The sequence below is a fragment of the Trifolium pratense genome, linkage group LG3 (genome assembly GCF_020283565.1).
Source record: "Trifolium pratense cultivar HEN17-A07 linkage group LG3, ARS_RC_1.1, whole genome shotgun sequence".
Classification (NCBI taxonomy): Eukaryota; Viridiplantae; Streptophyta; class Magnoliopsida; order Fabales; family Fabaceae; genus Trifolium; species Trifolium pratense.
Genome location: NC_060061.1, coordinates 35,999,456 through 36,026,080, shown reverse-complemented (window position 1 = coordinate 36,026,080; position 26,625 = coordinate 35,999,456). Strand labels below are relative to the sequence as shown.

The window sequence follows — 26,625 nt, the reverse complement described above, 5'->3', positions numbered from 1 at the left end:
TTCTTGTAATGTGAAGGGGATACAAATCAAACGCATTCAAACCCTACATTCAACCCAAACAGGTATAATGGTCATGCAAATACAACAAAAATTGTCTAATTAAAACGAAGCAAACACACACACATCTCATACACTATCTAGCAAACTTGCATACGAGCGCGAAACCAAATAGCAAAAAATGTTGTGTAAGCCTTCAAATCTCAAAGTTTACATATCATCAACCCTTTACGAAGCAGACATCAAGACTCTTTCGAGTCATACAATCTCAATTCAATCTTAATGTTTTTTTCTTCTTTCTAACTTTCTTTACTTCTACCCAAACGAACCGTAAACATGATCAAAACTTGTATATCCTTAACTCTTTTTATTTATGTGCGTGAGTTATTTTAATATAACTGTTTCTCTTTTGTAAAAAAAAGTTGTGAAAGTACTATTGTGTGTGGTGATGAACTCGGTATGTGGCATTGTGGCGCCGGTTCTCCCTTCCACAAAAATCCAATAAGTCAACGTAAGAAGATAAATTTTCTCTGCAACAGAAAGAAAGAATAGTTGAACTGTTCCACCACATTATGCATGTGGTCCCCACTCACTATACAATGTAATGTACTATGATTGATTGATTAGTTTGATTTCATTATCCAGACTTGCTGTTCACGTGGGTTGCTATTGCTAACAAAAAAAAAAAAAGGAAGAATAGTAGTAAAGTACTGTCCTCTCCCTATATCTGTATGTGTTTTCTTCATCTTGTTTTTGCATGTGCATTTTCCACGTTTCAGAGAATAGTGTTGGGGTTCAAATTAGAAAAGTGAGGATACAACTAATTTCACATTCCATTAGTTAAGATCCATGTACTAATTAAGGCTATATACATAATGATTTTATTAATTATTTAATGCTGATATATGTAATTAAGAATAAGATAAATGCGATAATCCACTTATCCATTTAGAATTTGGATCATCTCCAATTTTTCCTTATGTTTTCTCACTTTTTTCTTAATCCAAGTTGATAAATTACAAAGAAGAAAAAAGAAAGAAAATCAATCATTGCATTAAGAAAAAGAAGAGAAAATATGAGGGAAAATTGAAGATGATTCAAATTCATAATCATCACATGGCTGACTCAAGAAATTTTGAGGGAAAATGTGAATTAAAAATGAGATTTTTAAAGGTAAAATAATTAATATGAGTAATATGTTATGTATTTAAATTTGATTTTCTTTTTGTCTATAAAATTATTTATTAAAATTTAATTTAATTTTTTTTACCATGATATTTGAATGAAGTTTTTACCAGGGAACATGTGGAGCACATCCTTCCAACCGAATTTTCTCAGTACGCATGAGTCAAGAATCAAACAACTGATCACATGCTTAAGGAGACTAATTAGACTCTTACTATTTGAACCAATTTATTGTTGGTGAAGAATTTTTTACCCAACTTTTTTTTTTAACTAATTCTAAGCAAATTTAATATTTTTATCTTCATCTTTGATATGCAATTGGAAAACAACCGGCTTAAATACATAATAATAAAAAATCGAATAACTGCATACACTTCATGGATGAAAACTATGAAATGTCATCATCCAATACCAGAGACTCTAAATAATACTAATAAAAGGCCTACATTGTACCTGTTGTGTTGTCAATGGTTGATGGCGTGGTTGGTCTGCGGGGTTTATTATGTTTTTTTCATTTTTTTCACTAAAAAAACAAAATTCGTATATTTAAATTGACAGAGTATATCAATTAAAATTATTATATATTGAAGTTCCCTACAAAATAAAAATGATGAATCTACATATAAGTTCATAACGTTAATTAATAACATAAATGACTAAGGGTCTGTTTGGCCCAACTTTTTTTAGAGTTTATACAAATAACTTATGTAATTTTTATATATTATTATAAGTTTTTCAAGGTAGTTTATGATAAAATAGCTTATAAAAATACAATTTTTACTAGTGTGAACTTATGAAATAACATAAAATCTAATTTATATTGCATAAGCTCTGAAAAAAGTTGGGCCAAACGGGCCCTAAATGTCTATAAATGTGACAAAATCTACAAATAATATTTGATATGGTAAAATTATAATGTCTGTCTGGAATAGTCATATCCTCGGATCTGCAATGTTAACGATGTTAAAGTTATTGAATCTGCATTGGATTTGGATCAAAGCAAATCTAAACTAAACAAGCATCGTACCAAAACAAAAAAATCAAAACAAACATCATACCAAAATGAGAAATCAAAAGAAACAATTTTGCACTAAGACGAGATTAAAACAATATCAGACAACAAAGAAATCATGAAGAAGAAAACTCAAATGAAACCTAACAACATGTGAAAATCGTTTATTTAAATAAGAAGAAATAAAAAATGATCAAGAGGGATAATTCTTGATCAAAATGAATTAAAACCCCCCAATCTAATTGAGGGGAAAAAAGAAGAAAAACAGAATTAGGGTTGTGAGATGGAGTTGTGACGGGAAGAGGAGAAATTAAATCAAATAATCGATAAATGTAATACAAATGTTATTATGCTTTATACATCTCATTACTAATACTAATTTCGACACATTTTGAGAAATAATATTGAAACATATTGTTTGGAATAAAAATACAACACTAAAAAAAGTGTTGTCATTTCAATCAACCATATTTTCATTAATGAAAAATGTTATTGGAACGTCTTTTTTATAAAAATGACAACATTATTGATGGATAATTTTCGCAAGTGAACGAATTACCACGTAGTAATAAAAATATCGATCCACAGGGATTGTGTGATTAAACTAGTCGAATAGTGCTCATAGACATTATGCAAGAAATACACATGAATTGGGGGTATGTTGAGTGATGAATTGTAGAAAACGTGCTTTGATATAATGGAAAAGCGAGGTAGAATCATCGGAATCGCCTAGTCTATAGCTAAACCACATGCAATCTACTATATCATAGGAATCTACTCAAGTGTTCACAACTAGATCGACAAATTAGTGAATCGCAATCTCTTGTCAAAATCCACTCTATTCGTTGTCGATACTCCCCCGATCTCTCGGGTGGAAGCTACCTACAACGAATGATATTAACGCGCGTCAATCGTTCGCTACACTCTATGTCTCAATCTCTCGACCGGAAACACTCGAGCGCTCAATGCAATTCAGTTTAGAAATTAAATCAATACTCTCGCACGTGACTTAACTCGAAATCATTACAACACTAATGAAGGATTATAAAGCATTAGGCATCGAATTGCATTAAATCAACACTATGAACAGAGTAGATCCTTACACATATAGCAGATTACAACTGATCCATCTACATCCTAGACTATCCTAGATCCTACCTCCAAAGGAGCTTAGCTCCTCATCTCCCTTTGTTCGCGTCCGAGCTTCAATGTCATGGCTTGTGAATCCATGCTATCGATGTGCTTGGAGCTATCCTCTGAGTCTTGAATCCCAATCTTGAAGTTCCAAACCCAGAATGTAGAGCAAATTTGCAGAATTTTCCAACACGAAAACAGAATTATGCAGAAACCATATATACTGAACGCAACCACGCCGCGCGCCAGATCTATCACGCCGCGCGTGGTTGCAGATCCATCAACTACGCCGCGCGTGATAACGGTATCACGCGGCGCGTGATCAAGTCAGAGAGCAATCTTCTTCTTGAACAAGTCTTCACGCCGCGCGTGGTCAGGCATCACGCCGCGCGTGATCAGAGTGAAAATCTTGGCTCCCTGTGAGCTCCATCACGCGGCGCGTGATGGGCTACGCCCCCAGCGTAGTGAAAAACATCCATTTCCTGCAATTTCTCCTGTTTTCTTGCAAAACAAGTAATCAAGCTTATGGTTAGATTTCTCTTATATTTATTGCTAAAAACCTACTAAAATGCATCTAATGTTGCTAAAATAGGCCTGGATTAGAGAGTGTGACGATTCGTCATCACAACCCCAAACTTAAACCTTTCCTTGTCCTCAAGGAAACAACCTTTACCTCAAGCTTTTGTGTCAAGACCTTGGCATTTTCCTTAAATTCACTCGAATCATACATACGTGAGAATCACCTGATGATCAATGATCCACCTGCAAACAATGCTCAATTGCACAATCGTTCCCGCAAGACATTTTCAAGTAGTTCACACTTTTCGACCAAAGCTCTATGATTTCATCACACTACTCACATGCACTCTCCAGTTTTTGGTACTTCACTCAAATCAACACATCAATGCAAGTCAACAATAATTTTGCAAGTAGTCTAAGAATTCATTCGGTTCACTTTGTGCACACACATTAGAGGTCTTTTAGGGTTATAACGTGGCTTGGCTAGGGTGGATGGTGACATTTTGGATAAGTAGTAGAAAAACTTGGAGTTAGATCCCCCTATTAGTCAAAGAACATTTTCAGAAACCAACCCTTATTCTTTTGAAACATAGTGGACTAGAGAACATTTTTAAATCATCAACAAAGTTTTGCAATTCTTTTGAATTCAAGGCTATCACTTCTTTTCTATATTTATTTGTTTTTTTCACAATCATTCATCTCTTTTTTCATTCTCTGTTTTTTTTTTCTTTTCTTTTTTTTACTACTTATTTTCTTTTCTTCTTTGCCTTGCAATTTTTGAAATTTTTTTTATAAGTTCTCTAGTACCCTCACCCCAAACTTTATTTGTTGCTAATTCCAAAGAGCAACCCCAAATTTAGTGGTGAGCAATGCGCATCAACCACTAATTAGGTGCCTAACCTCCAAGAAAGTCATTCCTTTTTTCTTTCAAAATGTTCTTAAGGTTGTGCAAAATAACATTTTCTTTTTCAGTTCAAAATGGTTAAGCAAAGGATAATTATATGTAAGGGTGGATAGAAAGGCTCAAAGGTACCAAGGAACATGCCTCGTGTGTGCTACAAAAGTACCAATCAAATAAAAAGACGACAAGCAAAATCGAGAGACAATACATGAGTGGATATCACACATAGAAGAAAAAAGAGTGTTTGGCTCAATACCTCTCGGTTGGGTCGAATCAAAGAACCGGTCAAAAAGTGTGCGTTCCCTTCCTTTGCCTCTTGATCACATGAGTGCAACAAGCTATTGCACTGCAAGTTTCACAAATTACACACGGAGAAAATCATGCAATTGATACTCAAGTAACTAAAAAGAACATGCCAAGATATCGAAACAAATTCCAAAGGTAAAAGAAATTCCACAATCAAACATAAAAAGATTCAAATTCAGAGTTTAAAGTACATTCATCCAGCCAATTCAAAGGAACATCAAACAATTATTCATAAAGTAGCATAAGAGTGAAAGGGAAGAAAGGACCGTAAACTCATGGGTTGCCTCCCAAGAAGCGCTTCTTTCTCGTCATTAGCTTGACGCTTCATCATCACAAGTTAGGGAGGATACTTCAACTTTGATTCAACCCGGCTCCTCTTGTTCTCTTCATTCAAAGGAGCAATATTAATATCAAATAGTAATGATTTCACGCTTCCCGAATCACTCTTGAGACCTTCCCATTTGGCCTTCAAATTGGTTCTTTCCTTCTTACTAGACCGTGATGGAGATTTCTTAGAGCCTTTCTTCACCGAAGCTTTCAATGTTGAAGTGGAAGACTTTTGAGGATTAACAACCGGATTGGGCTCTTCTTCTTTGGCCACCTTGTACAAACAATAGATAGGAACCACACCATCCAAGTCCCATCCTAGGTCGTCATTCACTTTCTCCGCTTCTTTTAACAAGTCATTCTCTTCTAGTGGAGTGAGCAAATCACTTATGATCATGGGTTTCCTAGAGTCGCCACCCAAAAACACATACTTCCATTTAGGAGGAAGTTCTTTCAATTCCGGTGGCTTTTTTATCGCCTTTGGCTCTTTCTCCTCTTCTAGGGGGTTATCCAAGTTTTGAAGAAAAATTTCAATCTCATGATCCCACTCTTCTTCCTTCCCATCTTTTACCACTTCCTATAGCACTTCCACTTTGAAACATTCGGATACCACTCCACAAAATTCAAGGTCTTGGTTCTTAACCCTCTTCATCCTAGGATAAGGCATTCTAGCATATGGTGAAGGAACTTGAAACTTGGGGTCCTTCACAAGAGGTTTCTTGCCTTTCTTGGCACTAGACTCACTCTCCACTCTCTTTTCAACTTCACCCTCATAAGCTTTTTCTTCCTTATTTTTTTCTTCTTTCTTATTTTCTCTTCTATTTTCAACTACACCATCCCTCAACTTTTCAACTACACCATTTTTACTCTCATCCTTCTTAGGATTCTCCACTACTTTTTGTGATGAAACTTCTCTACTCCTCAAATTAATGGAATTACAACTTTCATTACGAGGATCCGTGGTGTTTCCACAAAAACCATTTTGAGTTTGTAGAGAAGAGACTTGCCTAGCTAATTGACCCATTTGGTTTTCGAGATTTTTGATGGAGGCTTTATGACGTTCGCTTGACACTTCTTGGTTTGCCTTCATCACCTCAAAATTTCCTTGAGTCATCTTCATGGCTAAGATAAGAGTATCTTCAAAAGATTCAAGGTGATCTTCAACATGTTGATCTTGAGGAAATGCTTGATTCGGATTAGCTCCATAAGAACAATTCATGTGATTCTTCACTCCAAGATTGAAGGTGTTGAAATGAGGATTATTTTGAAAGGTTGCTTGCACCATACATTGAGCTTCTAGTTGCTTGGTAATGATTTGTAGAAAGACATTATTGAACTTGCAACTAGTTAAGAGTGCCTCTTGATTGTATGATTCAAACATGTCTTCCTTCCGCTTTACGATTTGCTCGTGCTGTTTTCTCAATCTCAGAATCGAATTCCAGCTCAATGGGACCTGTCCTCCGCATGCACAAGGAAACAAACAAGTAGAACGCTTCGGTAGAAAAAAATGTAAAACAGAAAAATCAAAGAAAACACAGAAAATATAAACACTATTGCCTTGTCGAATCAATCACAATCCCCGGCAACGGCGCCAAAAACTTGATGGATAATTTTCGCAAGTGAACGAATTACCACGTAGTAATAAAAATATCGATCCACAGGGATTGTGTGATTAAACTAGTCGAATAGTGCTCATAGACATTATGCAAGAAATACACATGAATTGGGGGTATGTTGAGTGATGAATTGTAGAAAACGTGCTTTGATATAATGGAAAAGCGAGGTAGAATCATCGGAATCGCCTAGTCTATAGCTAAACCACATGCAATCTACTATATCATAGGAATCTACTCAAGTGTTCACAACTAGATCGACAAATTAGTGAATCGCAATCTTTTGTCAAAATCCACTCTATTCGTTGTCGATACTCCCCCGATCTCTCGGGTGGAAGCTACCTACAACGAATGATATTAACGCGCGTCAATCGTTCGCTACACTCTATGTCTCAATCTCTCGACCGGAAACACTCGAGCGCTCAATGCAATTCAGTTCAGAAATTAAATCAATACTCTCGCACGTGACTTAACTCGAAATCATTACAACACTAATGAAGGATTATAAAGCATTAGGCATCGAATTGCATTAAATCAACACTATGAACAGAGTAGATCCTTACACATATAGCAGATTACAACTGATCCATCTACATCCTAGACTATCCTAGATCCTACCTCCAAAGGAGCTTAGCTCCTCATCTCCCTTTGTTCGCGTCCGAGCTTCAATGTCATGGCTTGTGAATCCATGCTATCGATGTGCTTGGAGCTATCCTCTGAGTCTTGAATCCCAATCTTGAAGTTCCAAACCCAGAATGTAGAGCAAATTTACAGAATTTTCCAACACGAAAACAGAATTATGCAGAAACCATATATACTGAACGCAACCACGCCGCGCGCCAGATCTATCACGCCGCGCGTGGTTGCAGATCCATCAACTACGCCGCGCGTGATAACGGTATCACGCGGCGCGTGATCAAGTCAGAGAGCAATCTTCTTCTTGAACAAGTCTTCACGCCGCGCGTGGTCAGACATCACGCCGCGCGTGATCAGAGTGAAAATCTTGGCTCCCTGTGAGCTCCATCACGCGGCGCGTGATGGGCTACGCCCCCAGCGTAGTGAAAAACATCCATTTCCTGCAATTTCTCTTGTTTTCTTGCAAAACAAGTAATCAAGCTTATGGTTAGATTTCTCTTATATTTATTGCTAAAAACCTACTAAAATGCATCTAATGTTGCTAAAATAGGCCTGGATTAGAGAGTGTGACGATTCGTCATCAATTATCTTTAGTGTTATACTTTTTTGCAGGGACGGATCTAGAAATCAATCATACGGGGGGGCGAATTTCTTTTTTAACAATAAATAATAGAGTTAAATATATTTTTTATCCTTATAAATTAACAAATTTTTATGTCTAGTCTATTAAATTTTAACTGAAAATATCCTTTAAAATATTGTAGTTTGGTAAGAGTAGTCCCCATTTTAAAATATTCTTACAAAAAATTGATACTTTTAGTCCTCAAAATAATTCCTATAAAATACAAATATGGACTAAAAGTAAATTTTTTGAAGGAGAAACTTAAAAACTCATAATTTTATAAAGACTAAAAATATATTTAACTAAAAATTATTAAATAAAATCATAATAATTTATTTACAAGCACCTAAAACAAAAGTGGCTAAATTAAGAGGTGTCATTAGCAACTATATGCATGTGGGAGGGGAGGGTTGAAGCCCCTGCTTGCCCCCCCCCCTCTTCAGTCCGTCCCTGCTTTTTTGTCAAACAAATGTGTTATAATATAACATCTCTCTTAAAAATACACCTCAAGATTAACTTGCATGCCTTAAAGACTAACCAACTTCAAGAAAACATCTTAATCTTACCCACCAACCCAAAGAAATCAACACCATTATCTTTATCTTGAAACTCAACACGATTCATGATACCTTGGCAAAAATACACAAAGAAACACTCAAATTAGCTACTCTCCAAAGATGGGAGACGATCATGAATCAACCACACAAAAACCAAAACCTCGTGAGGGGTTGTGCAACATTACGTTTTTTTTCTTTAAAAAGCATGCAAGTTTTCAAGGACAAAAATTGAGTATACTCAAAAAGTATTTGCATTGCAGCGAGACGTCGGACGGTCATGATTTTAGCGCAATATTTTTAGAACTATTAAATAAAAATAATATATGATTTTTTTAAATTGTTTGATCTTGATCAGACGACCACAAACAAACGTGACTATGCGACGGTATAGTAAAAGTGACGGCATCTAATCCATTTTCAATTTCCAAGGTCAAATAAAGAGATACTATCAGACTTAGAGCATCCACAATGGAGATACTCATTTTTTAGTACTTAACTAGGTCCCACAGGTACACATCACTCATTTATAATTTTTTATTAATAGTACTTAATAAGTACTCAATCCCTCCAACCCTACATCTCTTTAAAAGTTCTACATAGGCCCTACCAACAACACATCTCACCAATAACTATACATCTTTATAAATGGGACTCACAAAAATAAAATAGGTACTAATGCTTATTGTAGAACCGGTACATATTAAGTACTCAAATGAATATTGTTCCAATGGTAGTACCTAATATGTACCATGAGTACCTAATAGGTCCTACACCATTGGAGATGGTGTTATCATACCCATACACTTTTAACAAAATAACCTGCATTTTTTGTCCAATTGTCATCCTTAAATTTACTCCTAACTTTCCCATTTAAGATTACCATAGCTTTGTTTTTATGAAAAAGTCAAGACAGTACTTTATAAAAGACATATTCTTTTTAATTAGTAATTAAAAGAAAGAAGACAGGCACCGGTTAGCATGACCCTTTATTAGGAAAATGCTAAACAGTGCCTCCGGGGCACTAGTTAAGGATGCAAAAATAGTAATTTGGCATTGAAGTTTGTGCAGTCAACTCCTCGAAAGTTTAAAAAATGTATTTTTCTTTTCAAAACTTTCTGTTTTTGGTTTCCTTAACCGGTGCCCCGGGGGCACCGGTTAGCATGACCCTATTTATTATTCTTATAAAAAATAAGTTTCATCATTTTTTTAAATGGAACCAATTGAAATATGTACGTGACCTACTTGCCTCTGGCCCAACTGAAAACTTGTCATCCAGTTGAGTGCAATTGATGAAGTTCACGTGTTGACGTAATACTGTGCCGTCCCTTAACTTGCATGGTCCTCTAATTCTTCGTTATTGTTTGATTGAAATATGATTACACCTTACTTCTATCAGCGATTAGAGTAATCATTTTTGAGAATGTGTTGGTCATACAAATGAGTACCAACCTGCCTTCTTAAACAAAAACAAGCTGTCAAACCCAAAATGGACAAAAATCATCATCTAATTATATGTCCTTACTTACTACTCCTAATTTGCTCACATGAATACCTTTCAAGCCGTAGTATAAAAATGTGTCATGTTAACTAGTGTCTTCGGAGTACTAGTTATATATATATATATATAAAAGAAAAAAATTATAATGTTCAACCTAATAATTTTAGCATTTTGACTCACACTATAAATGTGGAGAAGTAAGGAATCTGAGGTTCGAATCTTGACCCCTCCAATAATATCAATTGAACTACTCTTACGAGATACGGAGTATAATTCAAGACATTTCTATTGAGTAAATAACCATTTTTATCTTTGAAAGTGTCACTCGTTGTCATAACAGTCATTGAATCAACAAAAAAAATAAACATTTTAAACTCCCTGATTCAAACCTTCATTAGTTAAAGGAATCCCTAACGTTATTTTAGATCACAAAACCGTTTATTTTTTATGACTTGTACTGGCAGGTACCGGTAGTTGAATAGTTGGAGCATGATGTGGCAAATTTGATTCAAAAACTAAGTCCATGTAGTGTAGGCAAAGACCAAAATGAAAGTTAAGTACAATTCAGGATCATATTGAAAGTGAAGTACGATTACAGACCAAAATGAATAGAATATGTCTCTCATGATCTCATCTTCTTAGGAAAAATGAATAAAAACAAATCTTGATCCTTTTTCTCAAGAGAACCTCTCAAACCTCCATTAAACATTATACACAAATCTTCACTCTTTTCTCAAGAAAATTAATTCTTCTATTTTAAAAAAAAAAAGTTAATTTTGTGAGTGGAACAAAATAGATAATTAAAACTTAATCAAACAAAAATATTGTACCTCCACGTTATTTACAATCATTTTTTTATAATCATTATTTATGATAATTAATAAATACTTCCTCCGATCCTAAATATAAGAGATAAAATATTTTTTAAGTTCATTGAAAAAAAGATGTATCTAGTCTATATTATAGACCAAATACAACCGTTTTTCAATGAATTTAAAAAGTGTTTTTATTTCTTATATTTAGAATCAGAGGGAGCATATACAAATGATAGGTCCAAACTAAATGATTGACCATGTGGCTGAGTATACAAACAAAAATTTGCAACTGATAAATGAAAAGAGGCATGTACGTGAGCTTAGACTATCCACACACTCCACCCAAAGGAAGCAGAAATTAATTAAGACGACATCAGCAGATTCAAGTTGGTTGAAAAAAAGACCCCCCGATAGATTAAAAAAAAATACTAACATATAATTGTTCTTAAATGTTTTTTTTTGGTAGATATAGATAAATCAATAATAATAAAGTAATAGAAGAACCCTGACCAAAAAAAGAAAAGAAAAGTAATAGATAGAACCAATCATTATTGAGGATTTGGGGTCAGGAGAGGTACATGAATTCACTCATTGTACGATTAAAAGACTATGTTAATTCACCACATGCTTGTCTAATATGTGATGTTCTAACAAATCTTAGAACTCCAAATTAAACTCTAACAAATTTGGTTAATTTCTAGGGTTTGTCTAACATGTGCAATATTGCACCGGTTAAAGCAACTAAAAATAGTAATTTTTTATTGAAAAATAATAATTATTTATTAAAAAATTAATCATTTAATATAAATTACACAAGTTCCAATGCACACTTATCATTTTAAACTTCTTAACATGTGCAAATTTGCACATGATAGAAAAATCCAATTTTGTAAATGAAATTGTAGAGACATAACTAGCAAACAATTAGACTCTTTGAGAAACTTTATAAATATTGTAAAAACAATAAATAGTTAATAATGTGTTTTTTTTTTTAATTTTATTTCATAACCGAGTTGATGATTAAACTCAAGACCTTTAGCATACTATCTAAAATCCTCACTATTAGACTAAACCTTCTGGCTTTTAATAATGTGTTTTTACTTATATATGTCATGTCTAATAATGTTTTTTTTTTTTTTGACACCAAGTTGAATCTTGATGAATAACAATGTTAACGTAAAGCAATTGATTGAAAACCAATTGAGTGCAAGAACACACAAAAGTTTGATTATCCAATTCAGAGCTGAAATCCTAAGCCTAAGGGATAGAATTTGACTTGAATGATTCACTATGAATGAAAAATTTAAACCTTGTGCTACACTCTTATTTGCTCTTGCAATTCCATTTCCTATAGCTCTAACCCATGTACAAATAAGTTAAAACTGAATAACATATTGTAATCAATAACATATTGAGGCATCACATAAATTTCAGATCAGTCTAGACTCTAAAGAATTTAATACTTAAGACTCAATTGAACTGATAATCAACACAGTCCATAATAAATTATGAAAAATGCTAATAAATTGTTTATCCAACTAAAAGAAATATTTTTAACAAAATTATTAGAGTCGAGTGGTTAATGAGTTTTGCCAAATGATGAATCGCTCAGGAGAACTCGAGTTTGATTTTTTGGTGGATCAATTTCCTGGCTATACTTTACTTATCTTGCGGCTGAATTCTAGATTACTAGAGCTCACTTCCCTTAGAAACTAGATAGAGTGTTAAAAAATGTAACTTTTGCATAGAAAAGTTTGTGATTATTACTTTGACAAGTTTTTTAGTTTGATTTCCAATATAAAATTCTTTTTATAGCTTTCTTAAACATTGCTTTTAAGAAACTTGTTAGCATCGTCGATAAATTATAAGAAAAAAAAGTAGTTTTATTGATGAAAGATCGCACAAACATTCGATATGATAAGACACGTGTTCAAATATGTATTTTTTCGCTTTTCGGCACTTAACTAGTGTGTGTGAGTTAAAGGACAAAACAATAAAGACTCTCAATTTGCGAAAAAAATGTAAATTACTATATGAAGACTCAAAAGTCACAACTATCAAAGCTTCAATAAACTCAAAAAATTATAGTTGTTGTGGTGAATGGTGAACAAAATTCGATATATTTCTCCATATTTATATCCTTAACCAGTACCCGGAGCACCGGTTACCATTTTCTTAATCTTCTTTTCCAACTACTCAATGTTAAAATTTGATGAGTACTCACTTTGAGGTAACATATGTTCGTTTACCAGAATTCTTACATATCTTCTTTTTAGTCATTTTTTCATGTTTGGTCGTGTATTTTAAGTTTCAAATTTATAATTTTCTTTTTCATGTGCACTCAATTATAAATAAGTTATGATTAAAAAGAAAATCATAGATCTAAAGTATAAAAAACAACATGCAAATATAGAAAAAAAGACTAAAGTGATGTAAAAAAATAAAAGACTAAATTATTACATAAAAAATTAAATTAAGAAATTACAAAAATAATTTCGTCTTTTTTTTTTCTTCATAAAAACTGTACACATGAATCTTGTTTTTGGTTCCCCACCTTTATTGGTTATATGATCAATTCTTTTACATATCAGGATAATTATTAGTATTTTTTAATCTATATTGTCTTTATCCAAAAACATTCTTATCTTACACCATGTCCACCTCTTTTCTAATAATAAATTTCCAATGAACGAAACAACGATTGCAATGTAACCAAAAACGAAAACCGTCTTGTGCGTAAAAGATAAAGTTTCATGGTTAAGACACAAAGAATTTTCTTTTCTTACTATGTTATAGTTATGTATTTTATTACCGTTTAACGGTGATTAATATTTTTTTTAAAAGGAAAATTTTGATTAAACAAAAAAATCAATAGGTACAAGGCGATCGCAAGGATCCAGCCCAAAGTATAAAAACCGGACAAAAAAACCAAAACCTAGCCTATTTACATCATAAGTTTAGCTATGTGTGTTCTTAATTTCCTATTGGTCCAACCTCTATACACTATATTGTCAATTATTTTATCATGAGTATGTTGGTTCAGAATAGCATTACCAAAGCTAGTAGCATTCTTATACCTACAAACTTCATACACACTTTCAGTGAAAGCCAATTTTAGGATCTTAGCACGACCTCCCTTACCCTTTGTCTGCTGGGTAATCCAATCCATCTCTTGGCGCCAGCCCAACGGGTTGTGATCAACCTGGATCCACTCTAGGACTTTTCTCCAAATATCCTTAGTTACATTGCAATTGAACATCAGATGCTGCTGTGTTTCCTCCGTGTTGCAGAAGCAGTAGTGGGTTGTGTCCATAGCTCCATATTTGTGAAGACGATCGCGAGTAGCCAACCTCTCATGACAAGCAAGCCAGAGGGTAACAAGAGCTCTAGGTCGGGCCACGTTACCATTAAACAAGGTTCTCCACATCACCATTTGAGCTCTATCATGAACTGCCATGTACATCTTTTCATGTTAAATTTTGGGGCATTCAACATCTCTTTCCACTCATGATTATGGCGGATATCATCGCGTTGCTGCATAATAGCTTTCATAAGCCAGGACGCATTATTCGGGACACGAGCCTCCATAATTTGCCGATTTTTAATGTAGTACGCATGTACCCATTTCTCCCAAAGGTTGTCGGCTTTGCTACCCAGGTTCCAAAGAAGCTTCAACATAGTAATGCGGTTCCAAATCTCAATATCAATGAGGTTCAGCCCACCATAACGCTTAGGTTGACAAACTGATTTCCAAGCAACGGGGGATTTACGGCTTTTCTTTGTACCACAAATCGAAAAGAAAGTACGACAAATAGAGTTTATTTTTTTAATCACTGCTCTGGGGAGAGGCAGGCACTACAGCCAGTAATTAGTCATAGAAAAAATCACACTGTTGAGAAGCTGAATTCTCCCAACATAGCTTAGAAGTTTAGAGCTCCAATGAGTGATTCTCCCAACAATTCTATCAATCAAACCCATGTAGTTTTGAATAGCTAATTTCTTACTAGTCATTGGAATCCCAAGGTATCTAAAAGGAAGCGTACCTTCGTCAAAGCGAGTGATTCTTTTAATATCATTCTTTGTGCTTTGGTCTACACCACCAAAGAAGATGCAGCATTTTGCGGGGTTGACTTTGAGGCCAGTTGACTTAGAGAACTTGTCAAAGGTGTCCATCATAATTGCATACAATGCTAGTCATTACCCTCATTCTTTTGGTTATGATTTTTTAAATGATCTTGTATATGATGCTTAAGCAAGAGATAGACTTATACTCCTTGATCCTTTTTGCCTCATTAGTCTTAGGGATCAAAGTTACAAGAGTGTAGTTAGCCGCCTTGTACAGTCTACCATTATCAAAGAAATCACGAGCAGCTCTCAACACATCAGGTTTGACTATATTCCACGCTTTCTTAAAGAAGTAAACCCCGTAGCCATCAATGCCAGGTGACTTCAGGTCACCAATGCTCTGCAAAGCATCTTCAATTTCTTTGTCAGTGATGGGAGCAACCAATTTTTCCCTTTGCGCATTGCTGAGTTTGGGACCTTCTCTCATCACAGTTATGTCAACACCAGCTAAATCAGTGTCAGCCGTGCCCATGAGCTTTGAGTAGAAATTCATAACCTCTTCTTCAATATCATCTTGAGTAGTAAGTTGTGTGACGTCCTCTTTGTGTAAAACATTTATGGTCTCGGAAGATGATCTGATTTTGATTGAGGCATGAAAGTAGCTGTTATTCCCATCCCCCAATTGTAACCACTCCAATTTGGATTTTTGTTGCAAATTTTTTTCCAACGGTGATTAATATTTGTTATAGAATTTGTTTAATATATAAGGGCAATTTTTTACTTTTGAATCGAATTTTATTTGTACACAAGAGTTGAATATCCAACGTTTAACCACATATTTAAGATATCTAAAATCCCACCACTTGAACCTAATTATTGTTTGTAGAATACATTTTCTTTTTTGACCGGAAAAAAAGTGATAAACACTGCTTAAAAGTAAAAACGCACACCCAACTGAAGGTTCTAAATTTTGGAAATTGATCCGAGCAATTAGTCTAGGTGCAGTCAGGTTGATCAAAATCAGATGATTCATATCTTAATGAAGTCAATTTTTAATAATATAAAAATTTTAATTTTAAAATTTGAATCGTCTGATTTTGATCGGACAACTGTGATCTTTCCGACTACCTACAGTCACCAAGATTGACTACACTTGATCAATATCCCTAAATTTTAACCAAATTAAAACATTAAATCTATCGACATTTTGTTATTCAATCGATCAATATCTAAATTTTAACTGATATTTTTGCTTGCAGTGAGTATAATCGATCAATCAATGATTATTAATCTATTTAACTATTCTTTTTGTGCCGCGTGTACAACTATTTTGTTATCCTGGCATTTTCCATTGCACATTACTTTCCATCTCAAACATTTTTTAAATAAATAATCCTTCCATCCAAAACTTAAAAATATAAAAATTCATCATACAGTACCTTCCAACTTAAATTCAAAATATAAAGATATTTTTTATAAAAAATAAAATACAAAGATATAGTAGAACTTATCTGCATCTTTTTCATTTGTTTTTTCTTTACCAGTTCATTTGTTCTTATCTCTATTTCTTTAACCATAAAATTTCAACATTTATTATTTTAATTTTACTAATTAAATTTTAATTACATCTTTATCTATTAACATACTAATTTAATTTAATTTTTCTAAAAGATACTAATTTGATTCCGCGTATATGCCATTGTACATCCAATGAAACCAAGAAAAAAAAAAGTTCAAACTTGTTATTATTATCTTAAAAAATTGACATTGTAAAATTATTTTACACAAATATTCATTAAATATTTTATATTTCGTCAAATCACAAAAAAATAAAAAATAATTAATATAATATGACAAATTAATAATTTCTTGCTAGACAATAAACCAAACCACATGTGTTTTTTCTTTCTTTTTTTGAAGAAATTGTTTATTAATATGATTTTTTACAAATTTACAGCTTTTTTTATTTATTTATTTATTCATTTTACATTTTGACAAATCCTAATACAAATTTACAATCTATACTCATATATCTGCGCCTATTTAATCTCAGACATTTATGTTTTTATTTTATTTTAATAAAATAAAATTAATTTAATAATATAATTTTAATATGATCCTGATTTCAAAGCCAACTAACACCTCTTTTCTCTTTCTTTCCTTTTTCTTTCTTTTCTCTTTCTTTCTTTCTCTGTAACACAAACCTCTCTTCCTCTTCTCTTTGTCTGATTTCCTTTCCAATCAAACCAGAGAGCGACCGGCGAGCATAACCTCGCCGGAGATTCGCCTCTACTCTTCCTGCTCCCTTCAACACCATTTTTTCTTTCCCTCAACTTCCCAATTCTCAAACTCCCTCTTCCAAAAATTCAACATATAAATTTCCATTTCCATTTTCTTCCTGCTAAACCATGCCTCATATAGCAATGTGGAGGATACTATGTTTTTGTTCCACCAAACACCCTGAGATCTCTTGTTTCTGTTGAATTCCTTATGTTCTAGACGGTTTTTGAGATTCACTTTTGTTTTTGTTTTTTTTTTGTCATCTCAAGTTTTTGTTGAATTTTGAGAAGAGGAAATTATAGCAAAGGTTTTTGGAGTTTTCTGCTAGCTTGGTTTTGTTCAAATTATCAACAAGGTGGAATTTATTAGCTTCAAAATATTTATGGTTTATGTTTTTTTTTTTGTTGGTGGTTGTGTTTTTTTTTTTTTTGGGTTATGGGTTTATGATCAGATTAGAACAGAACAACCTCTTTATGTTCATGTTTTGATCTGTTAATGTTCAGATTAGAGCCTTTATGAAATTCAGGTTTTATTGTTCTTGATCTGTTAATATTTATGGCTTTGTATGTTAAATTCCCTTTCCTTTTGTTGATAGAATCGAGGTGGAACATTGTAAGCTTCATCTAGATGAATTTTTCATTTTTTAATTTTATTTTTAATAAAAGTTAATTATGAGAATTTGACTAATTTTTTTCTAAGGATGGTTTTGTAACTTTTGTTTCACTTTTCTACATTTTTTTTAGCAATGAAATGGTTGAACCTATTAGGTAGTTGGTAGGTAAGAAACAAGCTTTCTAATTTTCTTAGTATAATCATGTTCTGTCCTTTTATTCTGGTAGTGTTTAGTTGAAGATGCAACTATATTTATCCTAGTTTTACATCAATCTCTTTGAATTTTGCAATTGAATCTAGAAAGAGAAGCTCTAGTAGGGTTTCTTTAGTGTATTTTTTTTCATCTTTCCTTTTTGGTTTAGAGGTATGGGTTGATGTTAGTAGAAGTCTAATATAGATGAGACTTTTTGGTTAAGAAATGATCTCATATTTTCTGTTTTTGCAAATGGCACTTTTTGAATATTTATTGTTATCTGTTCTTTCCTTTGTCAAGTAAATGACCTTGAATTTTTCAACAGATGATGAGGTGTAGATGAGTCCAACAAAGCTAGCAAGTGAGGATTTTTTTCTGTAATATTTCTCTTTGTATATTTTCTGGATAAGCTATAGGATGCCTTTTGAAATAATGAACCAAAGGGGTGTTACTGCTTCATCCCATCTTTATGATGATGTTTCCTATGCTTCTGAGGTAATTATTATTATCCTAACTGTCTTGTTTTTTGTTTGATTGAAGTTTATCGTTTTATCGCATTTTGCAGTCTAAGACTTCAGTGTTGTTTTACAAACTTGTCAACCGACTTGTTGATCTCCTGTACTCCATAGCTTCAATACTATATTGCCTTTCTCTAATCATGTGTTGAACTTTTCATGTGCAGAGGAATGATGGATTACGGAAGTCGGAATCCATTCATGATGATCATCCACAAGGTGAGGTCATTCAACTCATTTTTTGTTCAAGAAAGTCCTATATGTCATGCTGGTTTAATGAAGTGTTATATGTCATGGTCAGTATTTGTTCAATGAAGTCCTATATGTCATGCTGGTTTACGGGGTTTACCCGTTTTTTACTCGTATCATTAATGTCCCAAATATATCAACTATCATAATTCATGCATCTAATTCACTTTTTAAATTTGATTACAGATTAATTACACAAAATTTAAGAAAATATTTCTATTTTTGGATTCTTAACATGTGCCCTTAGGGCAAGGGCACATGTTAGCAAGGCCCTTATGATTTTGTTGTTTTTTTTTGGTAGTGATTTTGTTGTTTTTAATCATGCTGATATTAGATGTAGTAATAATCTAACATCTGTGTTTGTTTACTTATGTTCCATAAATAAGCAGTTCATTTAATGAACATGTAATTAATTTGTTAGATTAAGTAAGTTCTATGTTCAAATTTTCAGGAAAGGGTGAAATTGCAGCTTCACCTGGAGGCATTTTGCATACTTCATCAACCCTCGAAAGAAATGCAAAAACAGGCTTGCCCATGTCACAGACTAGTCTATCTGGGGAAATTTCGGAAAACATACACTTTGGTGGACAAGCTGGCATTGTAGATGTGCTGAAGGATTCGAAGGAATCGTTGAATTATCATCCAAGATTATGGTCTGATGTGCATAGGCAGCCAACATCTAGCTCGTATGGTTTAATTGGGAACAAGATTTTCACCAATGCAAGCTCACGTGAAAGTAGTCTATTCTCAAGCTCGCTGTCGGATATGTTTAGCCAAAAGTGTAAGAATGTTTTTCATGCATGCTAAGATAGTTGGACACATGTATCATGGGTATTACACCTTTTATTTTCTTAAGATGCAAGTATTTGTTGTGTTACTTTGCTATTGTATCATCATTAGCATAGCAGAATGTGTTTTTTATTTTTTATTTTTATATAAAGATCTCTCCCCACCACACTCACATCAGAACCCCACCAGAAAGAAGATTTTTTTTATTTTTTATTTTTTTAAAAATTTTGCTATTGTATTTACTGAGACTGAGTGTTTTATATGCATATCTTGGTGCAGTGAGGTTATTGGGAAACAATAATGTTGGTTTTCATCCTGAGGAAGAACCATACAAATCTCTTGAAGAAATTGAGGCTGACACTATAGGGGATCTCCTTCCTGACGAAGATGATTTGTTTTCCGGCGTCACCGATAATTTAGGAAGCAGTGCGCATGCCAAAACAACTGATGATTTTGAAGATTTTGATCTGTTCAGCAGTGGCGGAGGCATGGAGTTGGAAGGAGATGAACTTCTAGTTTCAGGGAAAAGAATCTGTGGCTTGGAATTGGATGGAGATTCTGCTTACTTTGGGGGTTCTAAAGGCAAAAGTCCTTTTGGTGAACAATCTTCTAGAACACTTTTTGTTAGAAATATTGCTAGTAATGAAGAAGACTCGGAGCTAAAGGCTCTATTTGAGGTGAACCTTTACTCTTTATTCTTTTATGATGGTAGATGCTATATTTGAATTTAAATTTAAATGCAGTGTTGTATACCACCTGTAGTGACTTAAAATCGGACTATTTTGTTTGTTTATGCAGCAATATGGAGATGTCCGAACCATTTATACTGCCGGAAAGCATCAAGGGTTTGTTATGGTTTCATATTATGACCTAAGGGCTGCACAAAATGCAATGAAAGCACTTCAAAATAGGTCATTGAATTCTAGGAATCTGGATATACATTATTCATTTCCAAAGGTACCATCTTACTTTGTAACTTGTCGTGTATCCATAATTGCTTTTCCATTATTATCATCTATTTGTTTACAGACAGTATTTTTACTTTTCGTCTTAGCATCTTTCAGTATTACTGCTATGTGCTTCGCTTGTTCAATTCCTCTGTATTCCTATTTTTCATTTTATGGTTATTGAAATATCTCAACTTGATGAAATGCTAGGGAAATGCTTCAGAGAAGGATATTAGCCATGGTACACTGATGATATCTGGTCTTGATCCATCTGTTTTGAAAGACGAGCTAAAACATATTTTTGGGCTTTATGGAGAAATCAAAGAAGTAAGTTCTTGATTGTTGGTTTTCATCCATTTTTGGTGCTTGTATATCAGAAGATGATACCAGATTCTTAAATGTTATGTTCTGTTATTGCAGATCTATGAATATCCAGAAATGAATCATATCAAATATATTGAATTTTATGATGTTCGAGGTGCAGAAGCTTCTCTCCGTTCATTGAATGGGATCTGCATTGCTGGGAAACACATCAAGCTTGAACCTGGCCATCCTAAGAATGCAACACGGTGGCTATTACCATTTTTTAATTTATTTTTGAATTACATTTTCTTCTTTTTTTAGTAACTTTCGGAACTCTTTTCTACCTTTTCAGTTTGCCTATCTTAGTTATATTTGTTTAGATGAAGTCTTCATTTAGAGTCTACATATTTATTCTTGTCACCACCATAGATAATATTATTGCTTTTTAGTGGTTAATAGAGTCAAGTTGTCATCAATCACCTTGATGGAAAAATACTACCTTTTTGTTCTATTAAAATGTCACTGATCATAACAATCATGAAAATCCTGTTTCTGTAGTATGATGAAGCCGTCTCAAAAGGGACAAGATGAACCTGATCTTGGTCATAATCTCAATGACATCTTGTTTTTAAGACAGAAGGGTATGATTTTCTCTTCTTTTACTTATCTTTTTTTAGGAAGCTAAGATGTACTTGGTCTCACTAGACATCATTTACAGGAGTGGCTACTGGAGTTATTGCATCTGGTGGAAGCTTGGAAAATGGATATAATCATAGATTCCAATCTGCATCACAGCTGCCTTTGAATGCTTTCATTGATAACACAATTTTTCACAGTATTTCCAACACCGCAAGAGGGGCATCTGCTGTAACAGTACCTGGTGCCCGTGAGTCCAGTAACGCTGTTGATGCAATGAAATTTGGATCTATTCCAAGATTCCATCCTCATTCTTTGCCTGAGTATCATGATGGTTTAGCTAATGGTAGTCCTTACAATTTGTCAAATACCATTAAAATGGCTGCCAATATTGGAAATGGATCCACAGAAGCATCTGATAGAAGGCACATTCAGGGAATGAGCTCAACTGGGAACTTGGCAGAATTTAATGCAGGAGGTAAGTTTAATATGCTAAGGAAGGATGAGTAATCATACTTTGTTTGCAACAGTTTCGGAATTGTTCCTAACCAAACGGTTAATCTTATTGTTTTACTTTAAATGGCATCCTAGGAATTCAAACCCTTGCAATAATGGGTTTGATTGTCACAGTTAATGACAGTTTTGGTTTTAAATAATTTCATTTTTTAATTTGACCAAAAATATAAAATGTTATTTAGAAAACTAATTATTGATTTAAAGAAATTTATACTTGCATGCCAAGTATCGAAGATCATGCATTCCGATTTCCATCTTTGTATTGGTTCTCTTGGAGACAGCCTTTCTATCCAAAAGTAGTAGAAGCTGTATAGGAATAGGCTACAGTGATATCTAATTTGGATTTAATAATGCTATATACTTGAAATTTTGTTTATGAAATCTCTGTTTTATTTTTGAATTTGGATCATCAGGAAATGGGAGTCTTCCTCACCATCTTTATCATATGTGGAATGGCTCAAACTTGCGTCAGCAATCTCCATCAAATGCTATGGTTTGGCAGAAAACACCATCCTTTGTTAATGGTGCTGGTTCTCCAGGTCTTCCACTGATGCCCAGCTTTCCCAGGTCACCGGCTCATGTGCTGAGAGCATCACATATAGACCACCATGTTGGATCAGCACCAGTTGTTACAGGATCACCCTGGGAAAGACAACATTCTTACTTGGGAGAGTCTCCTGATGCTCCTGGTTTTAGACTGGGTTCTCTAGGAAATGCAGGTTTTCATGGTAGCTGGCAATTGCATCCTTCAGATCTTTCTAGCAACATGTTTTCTCATGTTGGTGGGAATGGTAATGATTTGACATCCAGTGTTGGGCAGGGCTCTCCTAAGCAGTTGTCACATGTCTTCCCTGGGAGACTTCCCATGACTTCAATGTCAAAATTTGATTCTACCAATGATCGGATGAGAAACCTCTATCATCGTCGAAGTGAAGCAAACAATAACAATGCTGATAAAAAGCAATATGAACTCGACCTAGGCCGCATATTGCGTGGGGAAGACAACCGAACAACACTTATGATCAAAAATATTCCCAACAAGTATTTCTTTCTATCTTGTACATTATTTTTTTTTATCTTGCATTGTTATCTTTTCATCTCCATTTTACAAATTCCTTATTTGGCTCTCGCCCTTATCATTTTTGATGCATTACTTACACCAATGTTATCTCGCTCTTTTGATTGGCAACATTTGTGAGGATACACCTTACTTTTTACTTGCCTGTGCATATTTTACGTATATTGTTTATATTGATTAATTGGTTTTTACCTTAACAAATTTTACTAGGAGTAATAAAGTGTGCAAATTCTTTGGGACTGATCTATTGATTTGTTCTTTCGTATTGATATTTGTATGAATGTCTCGACAGGTATACTTCAAAGATGCTTCTTACAGCCATAGATGAGAGTTGTCGGGGAACTTATGATTTTCTGTATTTGCCAATTGATTTCAAGGCAAGTATTTCTTTGGTGTTGGTTGGCTCTTGATAAGTGTAGCAATCATAAATATTTTCTTAGTTAGTTGTTCAAATTGTTGCAGAACAAATGTAATGTCGGCTATGCATTCATCAATATGACTGATCCTGGTCAAATAATTCCATTCCACCAGGTTATTTAGGAACTCTTATATAATTGTGAATTTTATTTATTTACCTATGCAATATGAATTTCAAGTTCATCTGTTTCTTTTTTTGTTCCGCGTGTGTTGATAAAACTAATTATTAAGAAATGTTATGCAGGCTTTTCATGGAAAAAAATGGGAGAAGTTTAACAGTGAAAAGGTAGCCGTACTTGCATATGCTCGAATTCAAGGAAAATCTGCTCTTATTGCTCATTTCCAGAATTCAAGTCTGATGAACGAAGATAAACGTTGCCGCCCTATTCTATTCCATACAGATGGTCCAAATGCTGGTGATCCGGTAAATCAACTTGTTCTTTACCTGTAACTATTTTCCTAGGCAACTGCTATAGTACCAACATTCTTTTGACAGATATCATGCTTCATATTCCTAGATTAATTGATGTTATAACATTAAACACGGCAAGAAAGAGTTTCTTGTATTCATGCTTCCAGAAATGATTATATGACTGGCGCATTAACTCATAACAATTAAAGCATTATGATTCTAACTTGAGCTGGTTTTTTTTTTTCGACAATAACTTGAGCTCGTTTTTGTAACACAGTAAGATGCTATCTGTTATTATAGTTTTGACCTATTTTTTCATTGCAGGAGCCTTTCCCCTTGGGCGCCAATGTTAGAGTAAGGCCGGGAAAATTACGTAATTGTGGCAGCGAGGAGAGCCGTATTCAAGGGAATTCTTCAACTTTGGCAAGTGCAGAGGAGTTTGCTAGTGGAATACATTCTTCACCAAGTTCTTCAAGAGACACTGACTGATTTAGCCTCAAGCACTAACAGTTCAATGCTGCATGCCATGTCAACTCCATCATTGTATATTTACATCTTTGTGTTTGTGTGTGAAAGAAAAGAGTTGGAGCAGCCGGTAGGTAAGAGGGGCTCACAATTTTGGACTTATAGAGGAGCCTTGAAAAAGTTTTTGAAGGTCGAGGAAGGTACATAACCAGAATGAAATCAAAGATTCTAGTATTTTCTTTATTTACCGAAATTTTTGCGTGGAACCATGCTAAGTACCATCTTACAAATTTAGAGAGACTTGCTTAACTGAAGCTTAAATTTTTGGCTAGCTTTGAATGCACAATTTGCAGTTCCCTTGAGATGACAGTACACATCAGTGTCTTTCAAGGGTGCTTTGCTCATTTTGTTTTCATTATTGTTGTTTCTGATGTTCATATGTAATTTTGTATCCTTATATCCCCTGATCATTGGCGACCATCTTTATAGGATTTTTGTCTATATATTGGGATTGTTGAGGGAAGTTAATTATTTAATTGGAACTTTCGTTTAGATTTGTATATTTTTATGTTGCTTGTTATTTTTAGAGCGTGTTTGGTTCCAATTCTCCCCACCGGCACCGCAGCTGCACCTCTACCAAAAGGGTCTTTCAGCTTGAAAATGAAAATGCGCGTCTACAAGGTCCCTAGTGCGGTTCTAAACACACTTAATTTGTCAGTGCCTAAACCTATTGTGCATCAGTGCATGTAAATACTAAATGGTGTTGAGTTCAACCTTAACAGTAGAAAATTTCTAAATGGTTAGGGCTGAGTTTCATCCATGATCTACTAGAATCATGGCATTATGTTTTTTACTATATTATATTATATAGTACTAATGTTTGATGATAAGACCTGACTAATGTTTGATTCATTATGAGACTCATTTTGAGGAATGAATTTAACGAGCAGGGACTATGTATTGATGACTTTGTTTACAGATTTTTGCAAGTACTACAGTACTGTATATGAATGAATGCTAGTAGTAATTGATTTTTGAAAACAGAATAGCACAGGCATATTTAATTCTCACATCACTACTGACACGTTGCTACAATGAGGCGTGATGAAAACGTAATGAAATGGGCCTTACTGTTGACAGTGACACATCATTTCCCGATTAAATGTCTTAACACAGTAGTACTGTATATTATTGAGTTTACTAAATATGAACTGATAATATTTTTTATTTTTTATAGATAGATAAGTTTATTATCAACCTAAGGGTGTGTTTGGTTTGAGGGAATGAAAGAGGGAAGAATAAAAACACGGTATCTATAAATGATTTAGATTAAAAGAAAAACACGGATACTAATGAATAAATTTCGACTAAAGTTAGTCAAATTTGATATCCGTATTATTCTGTCTCAAACCAAACACATGTGGCAGAATTGTATTTCTAATTTTAATTAAAAGGATATGCAAACTTAAACATAAAACCTAAATTATAAGTGATGATAACGTACCTTAATTAAAAATCTACTTTTGTTTATGTTTCACTCTACTTCAGAGAAGACAATTAAGTGCATTGTAAACGAATGTTTTCGGATTTTCAAGTAACATGATATTTGTGTGGAGAATGGATTCTCTTCATTTGAAAAATAAATTGAGGAAATAATGTTTGTATATAAATCATTGGATAAAAAATGTGTTAATATTATTATCAAAAAAAAATGTGTTAAAATTTTAATTATAAAAATATGAAGAAAAGTTGATCAATAGTTAAGATGTATATATTGAGAGAAATTGAAGAATTTTTTTTTTGAGAGATCCTTTCTCATCTGTGTGTGTTGGGTGGGGAGTGGAAAGAAAAAAATAGTCTTGGATTGTATGGTGGATATGATTTCTGTTATGAACAATATTTTAAGATGGTTCCTCTTCCGACCTCATTCTTTCTTTTATACCCCTAAAATCCCATTTTACCCTTGTTAATTCAAAAAAATTGGAACAACTGGGCTTCGACCCCTTTTGAATAAAAAAAAAATAAA

The 26,625-nt window shown here is 33.7% G+C and overlaps 3 protein-coding genes across 3 annotated transcripts; 1 reads left to right on the top strand and 2 right to left on the bottom strand.

Moving 5' to 3' along the window:
* Positions 1-14,066: 14,066 nt before the first annotated feature.
* On the bottom strand, positions 14,067-14,549 carry LOC123915020. The gene has a single exon (XM_045966180.1). It carries the CDS (start codon positions 14,547-14,549, stop codon positions 14,067-14,069), a length of 483 nt encoding a protein of 160 aa, XP_045822136.1.
* Positions 14,549-15,295, bottom strand: LOC123915019. Its single transcript, XM_045966179.1, has 2 exons — positions 15,011-15,295; positions 14,549-14,899 (listed from the first exon to the last, which is right to left on the bottom strand). The coding sequence occupies exons 1-2, from the start codon at positions 15,293-15,295 to the stop codon at positions 14,549-14,551; spliced, it is 636 nt and encodes a 211-aa protein (XP_045822135.1).
* Positions 15,296-17,259: 1,964 nt separating this feature from the next.
* LOC123917970 (protein MEI2-like 1) lies at positions 17,260-25,159 on the top strand. The gene is made up of 15 exons (XM_045969887.1): positions 17,260-17,822; positions 18,598-18,767; positions 18,955-19,006; positions 19,488-19,817; positions 20,105-20,502; positions 20,624-20,782; positions 20,983-21,099; positions 21,193-21,341; positions 21,634-21,716; positions 21,794-22,189; positions 22,641-23,268; positions 23,598-23,682; positions 23,768-23,836; positions 23,967-24,146; positions 24,459-25,159. Exons 2-15 carry the CDS (start codon positions 18,690-18,692, stop codon positions 24,621-24,623), a joined length of 2,889 nt encoding a protein of 962 aa, XP_045825843.1. The 5' UTR covers positions 17,260-17,822; positions 18,598-18,689; the 3' UTR covers positions 24,624-25,159.
* The last annotated feature ends 1,466 nt before the right edge of the window (positions 25,160-26,625 follow it).